This window comes from Mesoplodon bidens, assembly GCF_964165515.1.
Source record: "Mesoplodon bidens genome assembly, chromosome: 4".
Lineage (NCBI taxonomy): Eukaryota > Metazoa > Chordata > Mammalia > Artiodactyla > Ziphiidae > Mesoplodon > Mesoplodon bidens.
Genome location: NC_138160.1, coordinates 14913744 through 14938493, shown reverse-complemented (window position 1 = coordinate 14938493; position 24750 = coordinate 14913744). Strand labels below are relative to the sequence as shown.

Genomic DNA, 24750 nt, shown 5'->3' with positions numbered 1-24750 from the left:
GGGACTTCCAGGTATTAAAAGAGAAACTGAGGCATATTAAAAATTTTAAGAGTTTATTTGAGCAAAAGTCAATTTGAATCTGGTGGCACCAACCAGAAGTGGTCAGGATGCTCCATTGACAGGAGCTGGGGACGAGACTTTTTTCTTTCTTTCTTTCTTTCTTTCTTTCTTTCTTTTTGGCTGCATTGGGTCTTCGTTGCTGCACGCAGGCTTTCTCTAGTTGCGGCGAGCGGGGGCTACTCTTCGTTTCGGTGTGCAGGCTTCTCATTGCGGTGGCTTCTCTTGTTGCGGAGCACGGGCTCTAGGCACATGGACTTAAGTAGTTGTGGCACGTGGGCTCAGTAGTTGTGGCTCACGGGCTCTAGAGCGCAGGCTCAGTAGTTGTGGCACATGGGCTTAGTTGCTCCGGGGCATGTGGGATCTTCCTGGACCGGGGCTCAAACCCGTGTCCCCTGCATTGGCAGGTGGATTCTTAACCACTGTGCCACCAGGGAAGTCCGGGATGAGACTTTTATAGAGAAGATGCGGAAGCAAAGCAAGGAACTCATCTGGTTGGCTGTAGCCCAAGCGGTTGCCCTTATTTGGGAAACCCTGGTTGGATGCTTGTGGTTAGTTGTCCTTATGTTTCGGTTTCTGAACCTTGAGGCATTTGTAGGCTCAGGTTTTGGTTTGCTTATGTTGGCTTCGAAGGAATTAGAACCACCTCCATCTAATGCCCTCCCTATTTAATTAATTTAACACTGGTTAAGATGTCTAGTATTCAGTGTTGTATGGGTACATTTTTAACAACTGGCTCGGGGTGAGTACGGGATAGCAGCTGATTTGTAGCATTTGCCAATTTTCATGCTGTGGCTGGTTGCAGACTAGCTCCTTCACAGCACTGAACATGGAGTGGAAAGAGGTGGTAAGAGTTTTCATGAGCGAGTCAGATGCAGCTCTGGTGCACCACAGCTAATGGGTGACAGAAATACAGAGCTGCCTCGACTTGCAAGGGGGTTACATCCCGATAAACCCAATATAAGTTGAAAATGTCGTTAAGTCAAAAAGGCATCTAATACACCTACGCTACTGAGCATCACAGGTTAGCCGAGCCCACATGCTCAGAACCCTTCTGTGAGCCTACAAGCGGGCAACGTCATCTAACATGAAGCCTGTTTTATAACAAAGTGTTGACTATCTCATGTAATATATTGAACACTGTACTGAAAGTGAAAGACAGAATGGCTGCCTGGGTACAGATCGGTCGTAAGTGTATGGATTATTGATCCTCGTCATCACAAGGCTGACCAGGAGCTGAAGCTCGCTGCCACCGCCCAGCATCACAAGAGAGTGTCGCACCGCATCTTGCCCAGGAAAAGATCAAAATTCAAAATTCCAAGGACAGATTCTACTGAATGTGTATCACTTTCACACCATCATAATGTGGAAAAATTGTAAGTCGGGCACTGTCTGTATAGGTTTGGAATTCTGGAGAGTGTGTGACTAGCAATATAGGTTTGGGCGTGGAGGTCAGAGTTAAAATTCTGGGAATAGAGAGGTTTCCAAGAGAGATTGTATAGCATGAAAAGGAAGGTGGCCAATGTTGGAACGCCAGGACTGGGCTCTCAAAGAGTGGTTCCCCCCCGCCCCCCACGGGCAGCATCTTGGAAGCAAGTTCATGACCCATCCCAGACCAGTGGAAGTAGAGAGTGGCTGAGGTTGGGACCCACTACTCTGTGTTGTTTCAGGTTTGGGAAGGCCAGCCCTAGAGATCACCAACGCTTAAGACTGAAGAGTCAGTTAGAAGAGAGACACTTAGATAGACCAAGAAGGACTGTTGAGAGGAGTGGGGCTGGGCACTTAAAGTGGAGTCTTGGAGCCCAGGGTGGAGAGAGTGTCAAGATAAAGGCAAGTGGGCAGCCACGTAGGGCCCCACGAGGTCAGGGCAGATTAGATGGGAAGGAAGCATCAGCTGCATTTGAAGAGCATTGTCAGGGCCATGGTAGGCGCAGAAGGCAGGCTGTAATTGATGAGGAGTGAGTTGAACATAGACTCCTGGTTAGGACCTTGGGCTGCAAAGGGCAGACAGAGGTTTGGGACTAGAAGAAGATGTACGGTCAGTGGTGGGGTTTCTGGAAAAGGCCTGCATATGTTTGTGGGCTGAGGGAAAGGTAGAATCTGGGAGGTCAGGAACTAGCAAGAACAGGCTGGGATACCTGGTGGTTTAAACCAGAGATGAGAGGAAGGAAGGGAATCAAGAACTTGGGATACAGCCTGGCCTTGAAGAAATTACTTATGGGCTCTTGTCTTCGGAGGCCAAAGGGAAGCAAGGATGGGAGAGGGTTTTGGATGGAGAAAAGCGGAGGCCAAGATATGGAGGGAGAAGATACTCAATGGACTTTTCTCAGTATCCATTAACTGTCCTGTTAATTGCCTTCTGTAATTTGTACCCCTTTCCCTTCTGACTAAAAGTGATTCTGGAAATGTTTTTGCAACAATTGGTAAGATTGTGTTAGCCAGTGAGCGCTCAAAGGAACTTCTGTTTTATGTCACATTTAGGCCAGTTTTGGCAGAAAAGTAGAAAATTGAAGCTCTAGAGCTGTACAGGCCAGTGGAAACAGAATGCAGGCTACATATATAATTGTATATTTCTAGCAGCCATGTTTAGAAAAAGTAAACAGAAAGAAGTGAAATTAATTTTAATAATACATTTTATTAAATATACATATATATAATTGTATATATATATGTATATATATACATATATATATGTATACAGGCTACATATATAATTGTATATTTCTAGCAGCCATGTTTAGAAAAAGTAAACAGAAAGAAGTGAAATTAATTTTAATAATACATTTTATTTAACCAGTATATCCCAAATATTATTATTTCAACATGTTAGCAATATAAAAATTGGTAATGAGATATTTTACATTATTTTTTCCTATTCCATCCTAAAATTCCAAACTAGCCACATTTTAAGTGCTCAATAGCCAGGTGCTGCTAGGGGCTACCATACTGGACAGTGCCCCTCTGAAGGGGCCATACAGTTTGTAACAGAGTGCTAATTTAAAAAAAATGAAAATGTGCCATGTTCTTAGGAGGTTACAAAGACTCTCTCTTTGACCAAACTAGTGAGGCTCCTCTGAGCTCATTTCCAACTAGGCCCTGCCCTTGGGTAGGTCCTCGGGAACCCAGTTTTAGCAAGAAATTTGTCAAGTCAGTTTATCGAGAACCCTCCACCCTCGATATTTGATTACCCTTAATATCTAACCAAATCCCTCATGTCTCACCATCCCCATCAGGTAATAGCTGATTACCCTGGCCTGCCTTCATCAAGAATTCTGTTAGGTCAGTTTAGCAAGGAGTTAACCTACCCCTCTTAATAATTTTCTCTCCACCAACGAACCCCACCCATTTCTTAGCCATTCATGCTAATATTGCCCCGTAACCTACAAGAGAGGGAGGGTCCCTCCTCTTGTCTCTGAAAGTTCCAGAGCCTCAGTCAACGCTGCCATAGGAGAGATGGAAAAAAACAAAACTCTTAGGCCAATGATTGTGTGAAGAGAAAAAAGGGCATTCAGAGAAGTGGACATTTAGCTTTGAAATGGCAGTTATTTTCTTAGGCCATAATACTGATGAAAACTGCAAGAGAAAATAAAAATGTTCACTTAAAGTATACTACTAAAATTAAATGCATACAAAGTTTGAAAGAGTATGGGTATAAGAGAACGTAAACCGTGTACGTGTCTGGCCGTATGTATGCACTTTTGCCAGAATGAGTGGGTTCTGCTCTCTGTTCGGCTGGAGGGAAGAAAAGAGCCCTCCACTCCTGCACTGGAGGCTGTTCCTGGCTCTGCCCCCAGCAGGTCACCTAACTTTGCTCGGCCCCCATTTCAGCGTCTGAAAATCTTGGATGGCTTTCGTGGCCCTCAGGGTCTTTCTCACGGCTGTATTCTGTGAGTCCTTAAATTTGGGATGCCCGGTGGGTTTCCGGTCAGAGATGATGAGGGAACCCTTGGCACCCTAAACCCCCCGCCGGACCGAAGGTGTCACTGGAGCGAGGAAGCCACCCACCGTGTCCTGCACCTGGCTTTTGTTATCTGTGCCATCCTGTTTTCCCTCCTTGTCCTTGGGAATTTCAGAAGTTAACACAAACATATCTAAAGGGGAATTTATGGTTGGAGCACGTAATTTTAAAATGCATGAAAGCATGCTTAAAGGAAGTATTTTTTTAATTAGTTTCTGCTTTATAACAAAGTGAATCAGTCATACATATACATCTGTTCCCACATCCCTTCCCTCATGCATCTCCCTCCCTCCCACCCTCCCCATCCCACCCCTCCAGGCGGTCACAAAGCACCGAGCTGATCTCCCTGTGCTATGCGGCTGCTTCCCACTATCTATCTACCTTACGTTTGGTAGTGTATATATGTCCATGCCTCTCTTTCGCTTTGTCACAGCTTACCCTTCCCCCTGCCCATATCCTCAAGTCCATTCTCAAGTAGGTCTGTGTCTTTATTCCCGTTTTACCCCTAGGTTCTTCATGACATTTTTTTTAAATTCCATATATATGTGTTAGCATACGGTATTTGTCTTTCTCCTTCTGACTTACTTCACTCTGTATGACAGACTCTAGGTCTATCCACCTCATTACAAATAGCTCAATTTCGTTTCTTTTTATGGCTGAGTAATATTCCATTGTATATATGTGCCACATCTTCTTTATCCATTCATCCGATGATGGACACTTAGGTTGTTTCCATCTCCGGGCTATTGTGAATAGAGCTGCAATGAACATTTTGGTACATGTCTCTTTTTGAATTATGGTTTTCTAAGGGTATATGCCCAGTAGTGGGATTGCTGGATCATATGGTAGTTCTATTTTTAGTTTTTTAAGGAACCTCCATGCTGTTCTCCATAGTGGCTGTACCAATTCACATTCCCACCAGCAGTGCAAGAGTGTTCCCTTTTCTCCACACCCTCTCCAGCATTTATTGTTTCTAGATTTCTTGATGATGGCCATTCTGACTGGTGTGAGATGATATCTCATTGTAGTTTTGATTTGCATTTCTCTAATGATTAATGATGTTGAGCATTCTTTCATGTGTTTGTTGGCGGTCTATATCTTCTGTGGAGAAATGTCTATTTAATAGGTCTTCTGCCCATTTTTGGATTGGGTTGTTTGTTTTTTTGCTATTGAGCTGCATGAGCTGTTTATAAATTTTGGAGATTAATCCTTTGTCAGTTGCTTCATTTGCAAATATTTTCTCCCATTCTGAGGTTGTCTTTTGGTCTTCTTTATGGTTAGGAAGTATTTTTAAAGGAAATATTTTATGGTAGTAATGGGTAATTCATCTCTCACACCGATCAGTTAATTGTCCTTTAAAATTGAGAGGCAGGTTTCAGGGATACAGTAGTCTGGTCTGTAGTCATCAGCAGCTAAGTTCAACAACAGTGGTACTCAGATATTCAAGAAGTAGTATAAGAGAAGCTTAAAAGAACAAAAAAGGTAAAATCAAGGGGATAGGATTGTTAGAACTGAGAATTAGATCATAGAATGAGCATTGTTGTTGGTCAAGTGAAATGGAGGTGGTAAAATATTCTCATGGATAATATTTTCAGCGTCGCAACTTTTCACTTCATTAGGCCTGGAATCTCTAACAAGACAGCACGTTGCTCCAATCCTGAGAGGCTCGGGCACACCCTGATCTTCAGAACTCTGCTTATGACTGTTTTCTTTCAAGGTCAACAGTATTTGAGTTATGTGTTTGAGCAGCAACTTACTTTTAGACTTTGAAGTCTAGAACTTTAGCTCTTGTGTGGAATACTAAAGAATTGTCGTGAATTGCGACAGGCATGTGCTACAAAATAGCTAACAGTGCTTCAGAGAAAGATAATATTTGTTTAGAGTCTTCAATTTTTTATTGCTCCAGAAATCACTTTAACACATATAAATGTAAAGTATACATTGAATATAGAGATATTGCTAGGATTAGCTATTACCAATCTTGTGACAATGGAACACACATTTTAAAAAGAAAAGTGGAAGGGTAAGCTGGGACAAAGTGAGAGAGTGGCATGGACATATATACACTACCAAATGTAAAATCGATAACTAGTGGGAAGCAGCCACATAGCACAGGGAGATTAGCTCAGTGCTTTGTGACCACCTAGAGGGGTGGGATAGAGAAGGAGACGCAAGAGGGAGGATATAAGGGGATATATGTATGTGTATAGCTGACTCACTTTGTTATACAGCAAAAACTAACACACCATTGTAAAGCAATTATACTCCAATAAAGATGTTAAAAAAAGTGTATTGTTTCTTTTTTTAATGTTTTTATTTTTTATTTTATTTTTTAGTTTTAATTTTCATTGGAGTATAGTTGATTTGGAATGTTCTGTTAGTTTCAGGTGTACAGCAAAGTGAATCAGTTATACATATACATCTTTCCACTCTTTTTTAGATTCTTTTCCCATGTAGGTCTTTACAGAGTATTGAGTAGAGTTCCCTGTGCTATACAGTAGGTCCTTATTAGTTTTCTATTTTATATACAGTTCTGTATATATGTCAATCCCATCTCCCAACTTATCCCTCCTCCCCGCCCTCCTTTCCCCTTTGGTAACCATAAGTTTGTTTTCTACATCTGTGACTCTATTTCTATTTTGTAAATAAGTTCATTTGTACCATTTTTTGAGATTCCACATATAAGCAATATCATATGACGTTTGTCTTTCTCTGTCTGACGTACTCCACTCAGTATGACAATCTCTAGGTCCATCCGAGTAGCTGCAAATGGCATTATTTTGTTCTTTTTTTATGGCTGAGTTATATTCCATTGTACATATGTACCACATCTTCTTTATCCATTCATCTGTTGCTTCCATGTCCTGGCTGTTGTAAATAGTACTGCAATGAGCATTGGGGTGCATGTATCTAAGAAAAGTATATTATTTCTTAATAATTAGATCTTGCTTACAGCCTTACTTGACTTTCCCAATCAGGAAAAAAAAATGATTTCAAGTTTTTCTGCAAAGTTTTCAGGTTATATTCCTAAAGGGATCTCAGTAATGTTTCGTCCAGCTTTTTTGAAAGCAAGAAGTGAAGTGATTTTCGTCCTGCTATTAGAAGTTGCAGGGAATGAGGGTACCTGGTGATTGATGACTCGTACGTAATGATGGGCCAAGCTATCAGAACATCTCACGCCCACAGCTTGGCCGCATTCCAATGTCAGGCTGGTCCCTGATGACAGAGGGAAGTCCCTCAGAAGAAACCGAGGGACAAAACCGTTGCCCAAAGGAACACACGGATTCGTATTTGTGTGCTTACTTCAGAGTTGAGAAATCTAGACCCAAAGGAAGATTTTCTTGCCAAACAATGTCTCTCCAAACACAATTGTTTATTGGCATTTTCCCCCCTTTTTTTTGTGAGGAAGGGATCTTTTTGCTGAGTAGCTAAGCATTTCCAGAACAAACAAACCTCTCAGCTCTTGCGGTCCTGCCCACTTTGCTCTCCACCCTCCAGCCCCTCCGTGAGTTGGAGACCTGATAGCCCAGGCTGAAGTTTCAAGCTCGCCGCCCTTTGGGGGTGCCTTGTCCTGCCAGGAAACAGCAGGAAATAGAAAGGGTAGGCTGGCTTAGGTGAAGTCATCCTGGTAAAGGTTAATAGCTCACAGGACTGGAGCGAAAAAGCTGGGCAGCTGGGCAGCGCTTGCTCCCAGCTGTCTGTCACGGTCCTGGGAGTAAGAGGTGACCTCTTTATTTTTAGAAGGGGACAGTCATAAGAACCCGGCTCCTAGCTTCATTCAAGGCAGGCCGGGGCTTCGGAAGTTTGTAAACACCTACTTTCTGGGTAGGGGAGGAGTGTTTTACTCCAAAAAGAAAAGAACTTGACTACTGGGGTTTTTCCCGCCTGGCAGTCATCGTTGGCGTGGAGGAGACACTGTCGTACCACAAAAGTGCTGCAGCCTTCTCCACTTTGTTATTATTTTCAAAGGGCAGAAATGCCTGAAGGTGAGGACTTTGGATCAGGCACAAGGTAATGATGATACACATTTACTTTTGCTTGAGTCTATTTCATGTGCTGGTTATCTTTCTAAAAAATACTGTGACTAATTTATAAAGGTAGTTGGAATTAAAATTTAAAAAGGAGTGCAGTCCTTTAATTCCAGGAAATAGAATTTTCTGTAGCATGAAGAGAGAGACATAAAATTAACTGAATATACCCGTAGAAACATATGCCAGTAAGTGTTTTTCTTGGGTGAGGAAGTGACGGCCCAAAATTATCAAAAAGTGTTTCTTCCTACACCCTGTAAAGTCTACTTGAGTTTTTTGGTGTTTGATTTTTAACTTCAGATGGTAGTTGTTAGAAATCGAAGCTAGTGAACATTTTGTAAATTGCTTGCATTTTAAAGACTTGAACATTTCTAAAGGTTAATAATTAGACCAATATGCCCGTTTTGGTATTACAATACTTTTTTTTTTACCATAGATCTTATCTTTGAAAATGTGATCATTGGGCCCCCATATGCAGTACATTAACTGTATTAATGTTTTATCAATATCTGGCTCTAAGAAAGGGGGATAGAGACGGGAAAGGAAGCAGGCAGTTATTTCTATTAATATGAGCACAACTTGTGTCCATACTGGAAGTTTCCATTTCTAGCCCCATTGCTGTGTTAACAAAATTTATATAAATCGGTGTAATTGGAATTCAAATTAGGGTCATTGAAATTCAGATATGAAGCTGTAGAAAGAAAGTTGTTTAAAAAAAGGACAAGAGGTGGGCTTCCCTGGTGGCGCAGTGGTTGAGAGTCCGTCTGCCGATGCAGGGGACGTGGGTTCGTGCCCCAGTCCGGGAAGATCCCACGTGCCGTGGAGCGGCTGGGCCTGCGGGCCATGGCCGCTGAGCCTGCGTGTCTGGAGCCTGTGCTCCGCAGCGGGAGAGGCCACAGCAGTGAGAGGCCCGCGTACCGCAAATAAATAAATAAATAAATAAATAGGAACAGGAATACCACAATATTTTTTTGTCCTTGTATAAGCATTCCTTTTCAGCCATGGTGGTATGGTGTGTTTGTGTGTGTGTGTGTGTGTGTGTGTGTTGACTATAATCAGTTGTAATCATGTCCTTAAAAGCTACTTTTCTCTTTAGTTTTCTAGTTTTCATTTTCTTCCAAGTTCCTTCCCCGTCCATCAAAGGGGACGTTAAGTTCACATTTAATTGAATAATGAAAGAACTGTCTATATAAAATGAGACATTAAATCAAGTACTTGAAGATGACATTCACACAAGTGCCTAGATTTAGGACATGGACTAATTAAATAGTTGAGAAAACACTTTCAGAGAATTTTAGATGTCAGTCTTGGTTTGAGATGATGGGTGATCTACCCGTATTGTACGTATCCCCCTTATGACATTTGAACATTTCTGAAAGCAGGACTTTTCTCTTTTTCACTTTACATCATGGCATTCCCACCCACTCTCTGCATAGAATTTTGCACAGAATAGGCACTTTTATAAATACTTGTGAATGGAAAGTATTTATAAACCATTTTAACACCTGAAGTAAGTATCTAGGGGGCCTGATCATTTTAGAGACTGAAGGGAGAGACTTGGAAGAAATGTAATAAGGGTTGCCTTAATGAAATGGAACATTCCCACAATTAAATTAAATCATAATTAATTGTGGATAATTATAAATATTTTGAACAAGTAGTTTATGATGTAAACTAAACAAACAAAAGTTTTTTTCTAAGAATGTTTTACCGGTTACAAGATAAACAGACACGAAGGAGAATAAATAAATAAGTAAATACACATGCACATACGCACACACACACACACTATACACATATCTAATAATAATTATTATTACCAAAGACTAATAACTTGCTGAAAGTGGGAAACGCCCTCTCACTCCTTTGAAGTAGGCTACCCCTGCCTCACCTTTTTTATTCTGATGAGATAACTCCCAGCTCTCAACAGTTGGTAGTTTTCTATGGAATATACTTTGCTCCATACATTTGTTTGTTTTTTTCCATATCTGTGCAGAAAGTTAGAAAGGGCACCCCAGACAGGGGGAACATTTAGAGCCAGGCTAAAAGTAAAATATTACATTTGAGAGGGAATCTTACTCTTGCTAAATTTGAGATTACATGCCATTGGACACGTCTTTTGGTGCCACATCTAAAAGAGAAATAACTATTATTATAAGTCTCGAATCTGCTGGCCAAACGTGTTTTTCAAGCTTGATTGCAGCCGGTTCTGGGTGAATGCCACATTCAGGCTTCTTCCTGTTACTTTAGTCCCATTTTGGGATTTGCTGAATCAAATGGCTCTGCAACGGGCAGTGAGCGAAATCTGAACTTAATCAGTGGAAAGCAAATGACGGGAGGCTTCGTTAGGGTATCTGGGTGCGTGCTTAGGGCACCTCACGGGCTGGCTGCTTCGTGTGCTGTGGTCCAGTGACCCCGACGCACCATTTCATATTCACCAAGTGGACGAACGTGAAGACAGCTGCCTGGGGGGCCGGGGGAGGCGGAGGAGAGACCCTCCTCCTTGCTGTTTATCTCGTTGCCAGTAATAAACGCTCTTGGTAAGAACCTCCAAAGACTCTGCGCCAGTGTCACGGTCAGGAGGTGAGGGAGAGGGTGTGAGAGAATGCCGTTCTGACGCCGGGTGAGGAAGGCAGAAAGCCAAGCAGGAAGCATCGGGTGCCAAAGAAGAAGGAAGAAAGTAGGGGCCACGACCGGGGAGGCAGACAGGATCAAGAAATACGAGGAGAATCATCTCCTGGCCAGGGGCCTGGCTCCCTTGGTTTCTCATCCTGCCTCCCACCTCATTTTGGACCCCACCTTGGAGGTAGCAGGTGGGCCCTGGGATGTCTTCAGTAGCCCGATTTGCGGTGGTGGGGGGATGGGGACAGGTGAAACATCATCCAGTCCAGCTGCCTTGAAGCAGGTGGACCCCAGGCTACCTGGACTTAGGAGACTATTACCCAAGGACAGTGTGCAGTTTTAGCATTTAAGAAGCAAGATGTTGGCTGCTAACGCAGGGCTCTCTGAAGCTTGTTATTTGACGTCTCATATAACATAGTAAGGATGCAAACGTTTGAAAAAGGTCACTGAGCTTCTAAAACTAACTCTGTAACAGCCGTCTCGGCTGCTCTGCCCTGCCCTGGAGTGGAGAGGTTGCCCTATATTTGAGCTCTGGATATACGAAGGGCTATTGTATTTAAGAAAACCAAAGCTCTTTAAAAGCACAGTGGCCATGGGGCTTCCCTGGTGGCGCAGTGGCTGGGAATCCGCCTGCCAATGCAGGAGACACGGGTTCGAGCCCTGGTTCAGGAAGATCCCACATGCTGCAGAGCAGCTAGGCCCGTGCGCCACAACTACTGAGACTGCACTCTAGAGCCCGCACACCTAGAGCCAGTGCTCCAAGACGAGAGAGGCCACCGCAATGAGAGGCCCGCGCACGGCGATGAAGAGTAGCCCCCGCTCACCGCAACTAAAAAGAAGGCCCGCACGCAGCAACGAGGACCCAACGCAGGCAAAAATAAATTAATTAAAAAAAATGTATTTACATTAAAATTAAAAAAAAATAAAAGCACAGTGGCCTCTGTAGTATTTGGAAATGGCATTAGCAATCACACTGAATTCTAGTCTTGGAAGGTTTAAAAGAAATTGATTTAAATGTATTCTTTAATCCAGATGTTTTAATGATTCAGGTTGGCCTGATTATAGGCTTAATTTCACCTTGTGGATGAAGCCTATGCTTTGATAATACTATTTCTTTCATATATAAAGTGAGGCTAAGAAAAGCCTCACAAAGAAGTCTGACCAGCACGCCCCAGCTCAAGCTTTGTGTGTCTGGACGTTCGGTCGAGATGGGTTCCCACAGACAAGTGTATTTCAGCTTTCACAGGCCTGCCAAAGTCCTTATGCTGCCGTTGGTTTTGAAATAGGCACAGAGAGGTGAAGTGAATAAATAAGCCTGTGCAGACAGACACGTGTATCGTTATACGGTGGCGATGCACGAGGTGGGCTCAACACCCAGAAAGGTCAGTGCGGTCAGCACACAAGGAGACGGGAGAGTCTGGCTGGAGGTGAGCGGGGGCGATGTATGGGGACCCCTCATTGGGCCTTGTAGGCAGTGGTGTGCTGGTAAATGTCTAGCAACCAGCTCTCTGCTCTTTGGCATTCTTGATTTCTGTGGTGTAAATACATCACTGTGGTCAATTTCAGGCCACCGACATGAGGTCAGTGAAAGCGGGGTTCAGAAGATATGGGAAAAACTGGTTCTTGCAAACCCACAGGGGTCAGCCCCAGAACCCAAGTGCTGTGGACTGGGGCAAGAGTTTGTGTTTAACTCTAAGTGTGCTCCATCTTCTCCATTTATACATCCCTAAGGCATACTAGACACTCGGGAAAGGTTTGTCGAAGGAATGAATGATTTATTTTTCTTCCACCCTCTAATGTGGTCGTGGAGAAATCTGTCTCAGGCATAGGCAATGTTTACCACTTTTGAAATCCTACTCTGACCCAGATGGGCTAATATTTGAAATTGATTAAGAGCATGGAGAATAACACAGTCTATCCTTGTTGCAAGAGAGTGTGTTTAGTGTGAGATAATCTTAATCACCAGTTAACAAGCAACGTGCTTCCCAACCCTTGTGGCTCCCCAGCAAGCTTCTGGTAATCAAGCCCTGTTAAAGCTCATTTCTATTTTATCAACACAGGGTGACTAATTCTTTGCCATCCCTAAAATGTGAGGAAGGTGTCTTTGCTTTCCAAAGCCAAAGGAGGGCTGCAGCTGCTGTGTGGTGGGCCATGGAGAGGTCTGTCCCAGGGCTGCCAAGAGAAGCTGTCCCTGACAGAGGGACAGCCCACTCAGGCAGGCTGCCCTACTCCTAGCCTTTGGTCTCTTCGTGGGCAAATCCATGTCTGGATCCACTTGGGGTCTCCTCACTATGGAAATCTGTGTCCCACAGAAGGTATGTGAGGGCACAGGCTTGCTTACCCTGAGGGTCAAATCTCGTACACAATGGTGTTTTCCCACTAAAAGGTGTTATGACTGTCCATTGGGGGAAACAAAAATAGTGTAGAGAAAAATGAATATAAAGAAGAGAGGATCAAAATAAATAAAATAAAATTCAAGGAAAAAAAAAAGAAGGCAGGATCAACTGTAATCTTACTACCCTAAAAAAAGGATTATTATGTCTTGTCTTCTAGTACTTCTTTGGACAAATTTTCTTGGCAATGTTACAATACTTATATATGATACATACAATTTTGTATGCTGCTTTTTCTTCTCATAGCATTTCCCAATGGCATTAAACATTTGGGGAGCATTTTTATTTTATTTTATTTTACTTTTTTATTTTATTTTATTTTATCTTATTTTATTTTATTCTGACCATACCCTGTGGCATGTGGGATCTTAGTTTCCCAACCAGGGATCAAACTTGCGCCCCCTGCATTGGAAGCATGGAGTCCTAACCACTGAACTGCCAGGGAAGTCCCCTGGGGAGCATTTTTAATGCCTACAAAATATGCTATCCTTTGGATTTTTCCACCTATATTAATATTACTCTATTATTCCAGATTGTTTTGCCACTTTAATTTTTCTCATTAGGGTAATCATTGCATCAAAGGGTATGAAGTATGAGCTGGCAGTTTCCTAAGGCCTGGGTCCAGAAACTGGCCAAGCATCATTTCTACCACGTCCTGTTGGTCAAGCAGTGAAAGAATACAGATTTGAGGGGAGAGGACATGAACCCCTTTTTTCCTGAAGAACGTCAATGAATTTTGGGGCTTTATTTTAAAACTGCTAGAGAGGGGGGCTTCCCTGGTGGCACAGTGGTTGAGAAACCACCTGCCAATGCGGGGGACACAGGTCCGAGCCCTGGTCCGGGAAGATCCCACACGCCGCAGAGCAACTAAGCCCTGTGCCACAACTACTGAGCCTGCGTTGTAGAGCCCGTGAGCCACAACTGCTGAAGCCCACGCACCTAGAGCCCGTGCTCCGCAACAAGAGAAGCCACCGCAATGAGAAGCCCGCATGCAGCAGTGAAGACTGAACGCAGACAAAAATAAATTAATTAAAAAATAAATAAATAAAACTAGTAGAGAGAGAAAAAATGTTTACTATTTTTTTTTTTTTGCTTTACGCGGGCCTCTCACTGTTGTGGCCTCTCCCGTTGAGGAGCACAGGCTCCGGACGCGCAGGCTCAGTGGCCATGGCTCACGGGCCCAGCCGCTCCGCGGCATGTGGGATCCTCCCAGACCGGGGCACGAACCCGTGTCCCCTGCATCGGCAGGCGGACTCTCAACCACTGCGCCACCAGGGAAGCCCTGTTTACTATTTTTATAAAATTTTATCACATCGTTTGGAAGGATATTGATGGTAAAACTTACCATTTGGCTCCTTCTCCTGTTTTTTTTTTTTTTTTAACAAGATGTTGGGGGTAGGAGTTTATTAATTAATTAATTAATTTTTGCTGTGCTGGGTCTTTGTTTCTGTGCGAGGGCTTTCTCTAGTTGTGGCAAGCGGGGGCTGCTCTTCATCGCGGTGCACGGGCCTCTCACTATCGCGGCCTCTCTTGTTGCGGGGCACAGGCTCCAGACGCGCAGGCTCAGTAGTTGTGGCTCACGGGCCTAGTTGCTCCGCAGCATGTGGGATCCTTCCAGACCAGGGCTCGAACCCGTGTCCCCTGCATTAGCAGGCAGATTCTCAACCACTGCACCACCAGGGAAGCCCCTCCTTCTCCTGTTTTTAAAAAACCTTGCAGACCAGTGACATCTCTTCCTAACAGAAGAATGCTCCAGTAGTCTTGATGAATATACTTATTTATATAGAATAACTTCCTAGTTAGTTGAAGCTGACGTCTTTAGGCATAAACACCTAACTATTTTAACTGTTCTTTAGAGTGACTGCAGGCATGGTCTGTGGAATGATGCAAAGCTGTTTCCAGTCCTGGCTGCAAATCCCAGCCTCACCATTGACTAGCTGGGTGGCCTCTCTGAATTTCATTTTGTTATCAATAAAATGGGGATAATAATACTTCCTTTATAGGTTTGTCCTATAGATTAAATATAGTATTCCACATTAAATATTTAGCTTAGTGAATGGCTCATAGTAAGTCCTCAAAAAGTAGTTAATAATAATAATACTTACATAAGTTATACGCTTCCTTAAGCAGCACAGAATATATGATAATACGGAGGATATTCAGTATGTGTAATCCATCCAACTCTCTAGACGGTGGGCTCAGCCACGGGTGTGTACAGAGTTGGTGCGTTCCTGGCTGGTTTGGTCTAGATGGTCTGTTTGGAAAGGGCCACAAGGGGTGTGTGTTTGGTTCACATTGTTTTGATCCTTTCTGTAATTGATTTAACCCAAGTGAGCATGGGTGTCATGCCAGTGACGTGTGTTGAGTCAAAGTATTTACGTCTTCTCTGGGGAACAAGGATGTCTGCCCAATGCATCTGACGGTGAGCTGAGTACCCACAGGAGGGAGTTCACGGCACACGTTGTCTCTTGTCTGATTGGTTTGTTTTAATCTTATGGGCACCGTGAATCTTCTGAATGATCGTATTTCTATCTCTGATTTAGCCGTTTGGGGGTAAAATTACAGCTCCCTTCTAGATAGTATATGGGACCCTCTGGATGCACTTCTGGATGCTCTTCTTCCCCTGGGCTTTCCTATTTTCTCTCCCATCAGGCCTTTTAGCCTTGTTCCTTTGTAGGGCCACCACCCCCGTGGTGGCAGGGGATGTGTACAAGGCATCCAGCTGAGAGAGCCAGTGGGGGGTTGGAGTCCATCGCAGGCTCTACCCCCAAGCCCTGTGCCCTCGTGAGGGGCGGCATCTCCTGGACAAGGTGCACCATTTTGTACAAATACATCCTGTGGACTAATAGGCTCCGCTCCCTGAGGTGTTTATTTTAGCCCTGTTATCTATGTACTTTTATAAGTGACCTCAAACCCTTTCTGCACCAGAGTGAGATAAAGTGATTACCAAGAGAATAGCCACAGCTGCAGGCAAATCCAGTACATACATCGGTATGAAGAAACAGAAAATGAAGTGTCCCCCTCAGCTAGTTTTAAACTTAAGACAAGGGAACGAAAAGTGATTCAATTCTAGAGAAGGTCAGTTATAGGTTGGAGTTAAGGTGAAAGAAATTCAATACCTCCATTTTGTGTTTGAGAAAATGGGGCATCAGCTTGCAGTGTTTAAAGAAAGGTTGCTTTGAAAATCAGAAATTTTCTTCAGTAATCACACTTCTCTTTCAACTAAGGTCAAGGGATTTCAGTTGGTTTCTGGGGCTGGTTGGCCAAGTGGCAGCTTAGTAAGAATGTATAATAAGAACCAGCCCAAAGTCAGAGGAAAGACCTTCAGGCAGAAGTGAGTTAAAACTCTGTTTATGTTTCTTCAGCCGTTCTTGTGAAACCGCCAGTGAACTCTGAATACGGAGATAGACACGACCTCCTGGGGGCATCCTGGCTTCTGGCTTTTTGGCCAGAGTAACCTCATCTCATCCAGTGTTTTGCAAGTGAGACGATCAGGCAGGACGTTTCTACCTGAATTTTTTCTGATTTCTCTCTCATCCTCTCCTGCCTCCATTCTCTCTCTTATATCTTCCCCCTGGTGCCTTCACACCAGGAACTGGTTTCTTACCCGTGGTACCCGCCACCTCTGCATCCCACATTGGCAAAGGCGAGGGGATACCTGCATGTAGCAACACATGGCAGTACATCTAGGTCACAGAGTGTCCTGATGCAGACTTTGGGAAACAGTGGGGTAGGGAGTGTCCTGGCTGTTCCAGGGAGACACACACAAGCTCAGTGCTCAAGAGGACAGATGTGTTACCCTTGGGAGGAGGCTCCCGTGAGCCTTCCAGGCCAGAACACACTGCCCAGCCCCCCACCACCACCGCCAACAGCCTCATTTTTGCAGGATCAGCCTGCCCTGGGCGTGATTGTCGCCCACTGGGACAATGCCACCGAGGGCTATTAAAAGTGTTGCTCTGTGGCTTCAGCAGCATCTGGGGAGGAGTCACCAGACGGCAGAGTCTTCCTCTTGGAGGGGGGCTGCAGTTGTGAGTGCCTGATATGGAAAGAGGTGAGGGAGAGGTCGGACCCCCAGATGCCTCCTCTCCCCCGTAACTGTGACTTATGACGGGTTGCTCTGTTTCCAGGGTGGAGACTGGTCCCCCAGAGCTGGGCAGACACCCACTTGTGGTAGTGCTCAAGAGGTGCCGCATAGTAATTTCCAGCGCGAGGCAGCCTCTTTGCTAGCTGTGAACAGAAGGAGCGGCTGTGCACCAGTATGACCCTGTGACTCAGGAAGTGACATCTCCTGGTGGGGTTTTAGTTGAACTCTAAGCAAGTGTTTTATTTTGGAAAGCAAGCCCATCTATCAGTGGAGCATCTTCACATTATGCCTATAGAAGTTATACCTATAAACTTCATCTTCAGACAAGATGAGGGGATTACAAATGTGTTTCTATATTTTTGGACATTACTAGTGTCTACTACTGAGAGAATTCTATGCAGGGCTCACTAATTGTGTGTCATATGTATGTTTAAACGTGGCTCTCTTCTCTAAGAAATTAACTCAGTGTTTCTGGAGTAGCTTGGAACGTAAGTGGTGGATAACCTTCCTTCCAAAGTAATTAAACTGAACGTGAATTCTAAATAGTCATAATTTCCCCATTTTGTAATACATTAAAAACTTCCTTTTAGAAGCGTATTTGTTTGTATGAAGGAAGACTTTGAGAGGTAGATTTCGTAATAAAAGGAATACACACATCAATAGATTATAAACCTAGAATTAATCGACTTGCTTGCTGAAACAAGAAGAGATTTGCTCAGTAAACTAAGATACGACAAATGTTGGCGGCGACAATAAAGGAAGTAATCGATAATCCCTTTTTTGGGCACAGCAGAGGGGAAAATGGGAGACGGTTTGTTCCATAAGTGTTGAAGGTTTGATGGCAGATGACTTCTTTCTTTCTTGCCAACTCCTATAAACTGGAAATGGTGCCTGGAGCTCTCAAAGGGTTGCGAGGCCTCGTCAGGAAGGTTCTGGAAAGAGTGTGATGGTCTGCCATACCTGGGGAGGGTGGAGTGCTTATGTGGGTGAAGCCCACTGCACTAGGGTAAGAAGTCGGGGTGGGAGGTGGAAGGGGTGGGGTATAATCTTTGTTTATTAAGATAAACTTTGAAAGACCCTAAAAGTTTTCACTGACTTTGATGGCACCTTGACTTTTCCCCTTCCATTAGATACCAATGTTCTGAAGCTTGAGACCTTAGCAACTCTACCCAGGAAAAATCTGAAAGTTAGATGCCTTTTGCTAAAACCTGGATAAACTTTTAGGGCAAGGACTATTTTAAGATCAGAGGAAAACTTTCTCATTCTAATACTTGACAAGTCAAATCTGGCATACAACAGCTTCACCAGCAATGTGACAGGAAATTGTGTGCTTATGTTTCATGTGTTATTGGCAAAAGGACTGTTTTTCTAACCACAGGCTTGGGAGGCTGGTGGGTTGGAGCTGGAAAGACCTGGGTTCAAATCTGGGTTTTCTTGGTCGTGTCTGCTTTCTCATCTGAAAACAGGAGCATTTTACCCACCTTGTCTGATTGTTGAGAGGATTAGAGAGAATATTATAAAGCTCCGAATGAAGTTCCTGGCCCTTGGTACATGCACAGTAAGTGAAAGGTGTCCTTAGACTAAAAGCTCCTGGAGTGGTTCCCGGTTGGCTTGCTGGGCTAATCAGTGATCCCCGTCACCGCTGTATAACCATATGGCTGAAGCCCATGACACCCTGAACCCAGCAGGTCAGTGCAGCCCGGAGGCCAAATCCACCCCACAGCCCGTTTTTATAAATCAAATTTTGTTGGAACGCTCTTCCATTTGCACATTGTCTGTGGCTGCCCTCACACTGTAATGGCAGAGTTGCGTACACGGACTGTATGGCCAGCAGAGCCCAAAATATTTGCCCTCCGGCCCTTTAGAGAACACGTTTGTCTCCCCGACTCTAGTGTAGAACCACTTCCACCATTTGAGTTGTGTGCTTACTGAGTCAGAGCGTTCATTCTCAAATCTCTTAAGGCCCATTGTCATTGCTACTGTAATTACGTAATTTTAATTATAAATTATGTAAACTGATGAAATAAGAGATCAAAAGGAGTATTGTTGTGGGAGCCTCTACTGGTTGTTCCCAAATACTCGACTTCCTTTCCTTCGATAGTAGAATCTCAAGTTTCAGCCCAATGATGGCCACCAGCAACTGAATTACATTTCCTAGGTTCCCTTGCAGCCAGGTATGGCCATGTGACTACATTCCAGCCAATGGGAGGTGGGTGAAAGCTTTGCATGCAACTTGCAGGCCATGACTTCAAGGGAGAGGAAGTGCCCTCTGCTTCCTTTTTCCCCTCCCTGCTGGCTGCAGTGGTCCATGGGATGACTGTGTGATTTGAGAATATGGAGTATCAAGATGGAAAGAGCCTGGGTCTTCAACACTATAGACATCCTGTGTCAGCCCTGGACCACTGTGCTCTGCTGTCCATGAGGGAGAAATGAAGTGCTCTCTTGTTTAAACCCATCACTTAGACCTTTGATACAACGGACAAACTTATATCTTAATACATATAGTTGTTTATCCCTAAGAAAACTGTTGAATGTATTAGAAAGAATCAATAAGGGCCAGTTGCTGATAAATAATGCTTTTTGAAAAAAGTGGACAAACAGCTAAAAAGGTTGGTGGGGGATAGGTATAACAATTGAGAATGATCCTTTATGTGGGTTGTTTGATTCGTCATTAAATTCTTGCTCCTCTTTAAATAAATGAAACTAGAAATCATGAGTAATTCATGGGGATGTGTTTTATGCCAGAACGCCAATCTTTGTTGCAAGCCCTAACTCAACTGGAACTTTTATAACTCCCGCAGCACGTATTCATAAGTTAATATTTATTGGATTGAGTTGACTGCCCCGAGGGTGTACTGCTTGGTTTCTTAGTCTCCAGTCAGCATTCAAGTTCTACCCTGAGTCTAAGAATATTCATGCCAATTACTCATTAATATGATTGAGAATTAATCACCTATACCAGCCCAGATAAGGGAATAGGAAAGTTATCTAATACTGAAAAAGCAGCTTAAAAGTGACCACTGTTTGCAACGGATGGAGATAGACTGTGATAGCTCTTTTAAAGCCCACGATGAAAATCTAAGAAAGGAAGTTGAATGACTCTCAGGTAATTAGGCCCTGACAGGTAGGAGTGCCCATTGTTTCTGGTAAATTTGCCTTTAGCTTCTGACCCCCATCTCTTTGGTCTCCTGCTCCACTGTTTCCAATGAAATCACTGGTCCCTGCTTTGACCAAACACAGAATTCCAGGGGTCCAACTGACTGAGCCTGCAGAAGGCAGGCCAGCTGGGCATCTGCTCTGGCCTTGCAATCCCCAGGGCCTGGAAATCAGCAACCCGTTGCAAAGCAAAGATGAAATTCCTTATATGGCTTTAAGTTTCTCCATTACAGGACCACAGATATTGACATTTTACATCTTTAATACCCTCACAGCCTCAGAAAATGGAAGCAGACTGGGCCTTCTCAGCTTATTAGGAGGTCTGTTTGCTGGGAACTGCTTTCGGCCTGAGATCTGACACTTTGACATCAGTACTTGAAGGGTCACTGAGAGCTTCTGGCTGAGATTCTCTTTCCCATCAGTACCACCAGGGATGTGTTAAGGGATATTGCCAGCTTTAAGTATTCCTCTCTCAAGTTAATATCAATTTCTAAATCAACTCTTTATAGGAGAAGATAAATGTTTATTTCATAAAAGTAGAGGACATATTTAGAGTTTTCCTCAATTCAGCCTTTTAGGTAAACGTGAGTGGGTTATAAAATCCTCGAGCAGAAGGCATCATTGATTATCGAATCCAGCAGCACTCAAACCGGGGCCCATGGACCCTCTGAATTCCCGAGGTATTTTGAAGGGGGCCATTATCCAAAAACAGTTAATATCCGATCTGGTCCAGCTCCTTATTTTATAGACTTGAGAAACCCGAATTCCTCCTGTAGACTAGTCAGAACAGCCTCCCAGGGACTTCTGTGGTTGCCGTGCCACTGATCTGTGGCATTCTTCCGCATAATTTGTTAAAAGAACATTAATTTCATTACCTCTTACGATTCCAAAGAGTCAATTCAGAACAGAATTCACAGAGTTGGTTCATTCCTGGCCTCTTGGACTATATAATCGAAGTGAACTGAATTTTTAAGTGAACCTAATCATATTCTTAGCGTCTGGGGTGTCTAGTGGCTGTGGTATGTAGAGGAATCACTCAGATCATGTTGGCACTGGATAGTTTTGTGGAAGATTACATAGACTAGAAGGTATGGGCTTTGTTTGTAAGAGAAACAAAGGCAGATATCTGTCTTTACAAACAATTACCTTTTCTAGAACCCAACATTTTGATGAGCCATTTTTTCCATTTCTTGAAAATGCATTGTGGTAGCATGAGCTAGGGAAAAAAAAAAAGAAAGAAGAATATACATAATAAATTAAGTTCTGATCAAAATACAATTCTAAACCTAGAACATCTTTCAAGACAATGATTAAAATAAATCGGGTTTCCCTGGTGGCGCAGTGGTTAAGAGTCCGCCTGCCGATGCAGGGGACACGGGTTCGTGCCCCGATCTGGGAAGATCCCACATGCCGCGGAGCAGCTGGGCCCGTGAGCCATGGCCGCTGAGCCTGTGTGTCCAGAGCCTGTGCTCTGCAACGAGAGAGGCCACAACAGTGAGAGGCCTGTGTACCGCAAAAAAACAAAAACAACAAAAAAAAGATATCTCCCTCTGTCTCTCAGTGAATGTTTGTTTAAAATCGTCATTGTGTTGTTTAAGTATAGGTGATTTTCTTTGACCATTTGGCCCCATTGGTTCCCTTCTGGCTGTGGTCAGTTTCCTGAAGACTCATTACCTTTGTGGCTCTCACCTAGGTTGATGAACTCACAAGGAGCTCAGGATGAAATATTTAGCACCACTTAATTGATCTACTTAACTGGGTGGAGACAACCCTTGGAATGTCCAGGCCCAGTTAAATGCCATTTCACAGTACTTTTGTCCTTGTGGTTCTGGATTGTTCTCACATGGGAAAAGTATTGGTTTGGCCAAAAGTTTCGTTCGGGTTTTTCCATACCATCTTAACGGAAAAACCTGAACGAACTTTTGGCCAACCAAATAAATGATTAAGGTTGATCAAAGAGCTGTTTCATCTTACTATATAGGCTCTTATCAAGTCTGTTTCATGTTAGTAGATGATCGTGTTGGGGAGGAAGAAATTTTCCTCTACCCTTCTAGGTTCTTCTGGCTGATGTAAGAATTAAATTGACACGAGACAGATTAACAGGAGAAAAACAAAAGTTTAATAACGTGTACACATGGGAGAGACCTAGGAGAACTGAGTAACTCTCCAGAATGGCCAAAACCCTCACCTGAACTACCATCTTCAGCTAAAGACAAAAGAGGTGTTGAGGGTAGTGGTTTGGAACTTCAAAGGCTAGGAAGGCAATTGACATGGAGATAGAAAAGCTGATGTTTGGTAAGTAAAAGTTTGCTGGGCCAGGAAGAGACAATGGGACCCAGAGTGGGCTCTGATCTCTAGGTCCTGCTGAGTTTCCCTCACCACACTCACCCCATATTCTTCGCAGATGTCTCTGCTGCTAGCTTGCTTCTTGGAACAAGCCCTCTGTCTGTTGATACATTATTTTAGGCATTTAGGGGGAAGGTCAAAGTTTCTTCCTGAGTTTTTTTGGGCCTTGATTGTTTTCACCGCGAAATAATATGCATGCCAAAGAGACAACTTGGGGTGGCAAATTTTGCATCCCTACACTAGAGTACAAGTAGAACATGGGATAATAATACATTCTATATGTGTATAAAAACAAGAAGGCATTTAACATTTTACTGACTAGCCAATCCAGTAGACAGTGACCTAGAGGGAGAGGAGAAAGGGGTATGGATGTAACCGTGTGCCCCGGAGAGAGCTGCAGGAGTTGTGAACACATAGGCACTTGCCTAGGAGATTTGATTCAGTTGTCGGCGGCTTCCTGGAAATGGCTAGAAGATTGGGCAAGCAGATGATCTCCAATACGCTGGCTTGGCAGTTTACACATACAGAAAGCACGTGCTTTTAGATTCTCAGCCGTTAGATTCTCCTGAACACCACGGACAGGAACTTGGACTCTGGGGGCAGGTGTGAGTGTCTGCAAAAATGAAGGAGGATGGGGGAGGTGGCAGGCGCCTCTCTCACTGGCATAAGGTTCAGCCTAGATCATTCCAGTCTCATTTACTTTCACTGAACTTCACTGCACAAGGGAATACAAAATTTTAAGAAAAAGTTTTCCTGAGCGAATTTATAATGTGAATGGAAGTGAAATGTCAGAGGAACGCTTTAAGTAAGTGTTTGCAGGAACCCCTGCAGTCTTCAGGTATAAAATGCACAATGACGGTTATCAAGGTGGTGAGAAATGCACTGAAGGCAACTCCTTTTTAGTTAATTATCGGCCAGATTTTTATTGCTGTTCTGTGTGTATGAGAACGTGGGGGAAATGCAATCCCGTATAAACTCACTCTCTAAAGCAGACAGGCTCTATTCATTACTTTTTAGAATTTTGTTTTCCTAAAGAAACCATCACTAGGAGAAATACGTTCTTTTGACATTTGTCCTCACTCCATAGCATCAACCACTGCACACCCTCCCTGGGCAGGAGATGCCTCCTCGGTAACCTGTGCCCAGATCCGCTTCTCCCTTGCCTCCACACATACTCCTTTCTAGTCCGTGCCCTCCCCACTCCCAAATACATCCCCACATTCCCCCATGCTGCTGTTGACTATTACATTCTTTACCATTAAAACATGCAATATCCATACAATAGCTTATTGTTAGAAATCTGCTTTTGAGGGAGGCCGATGGCCAGTTTAGCAAGCAGTAAAACATCATAATGCGATTCTCATTGTTTTCTATGACTGACAAGAGTGATCCTCTTGGTAAGGGTATATGTTCCTTTAAGAGTCACCCACATCATTCACTGGCTTTTAAATGGAGATAAACGGGAGATGCAGTCTTTAAAGGACTAAGGTGGAACCGTGGCCTATGATTTAACAATGTAGCCTTTTGAATAAATATCTCAATGACTGATGGTCACTGACTCCAGGTTTGCCATATTCCAAGGTACCCCCTTCAACACAAAGGCTGACAACAAATTCTCCCAACAAAATTAATTTTAGGGCTTCCCTGGTGGTGCGGTGGTTAGGAGTCCGCCTGCCGATGCAGGGGACACGGGTTCGTGCCCCGGTCCGGGAAGATCCCACATGCCGCGGAGCAGCTGGGCCCGTGAGCCATGGCTGCTGAGCCTGCGCGTCCGGAGCCTGTGCTCCGCAACGGGAGAGGCCACAACAGTGAGAGGCCCGCGTACCACAAAAAAAAAAAAAAAAAAAATTAATTTTAATTGGCCTTCATTTAAAAAACCCTCTGGAGGAACTTTATCATCGTTCAGTCTGTTTGGGTTGTATATACCTGTTCCAGCCCAGTGTGATGGGTAAGGTCTCTCAAAAAACAAAATGAGGAACTATATTGTTAAAGAAAAATTTTTGCACCATAAGAAATACAATCTTCGGAATTGTCACAGAAGCTTAGGTTTCATGTAACTAGGCCAGAGGTAAAAAACAAGAAAAAAAAGAAAAAGAAAAAAAGGCA

At 43.7% G+C, this 24750-nt stretch overlaps 1 protein-coding gene across 2 annotated transcripts in view; it reads left to right on the top strand.

The window, feature by feature from the left end:
* Positions 1 to 24750, top strand: part of RETREG1 (reticulophagy regulator 1) — a 123946-nt gene that overhangs the window by 75360 nt on the left and 23836 nt on the right. The window contains exon 1 of one of the 2 annotated variants that reach the window (XM_081233525.1): positions 7612 to 8026. The exons of the other annotated variant lie outside the window; for it this stretch is intronic. Within the exon in view, the coding sequence (XP_081089651.1) occupies positions 7992 to 8026 (35 nt within the window). The 5' untranslated portion in view covers positions 7612 to 7991. Of the gene's footprint in view, positions 1 to 7611; positions 8027 to 24750 lie in introns of those variants that run through there. 2 annotated transcript variants of the gene reach the window in all.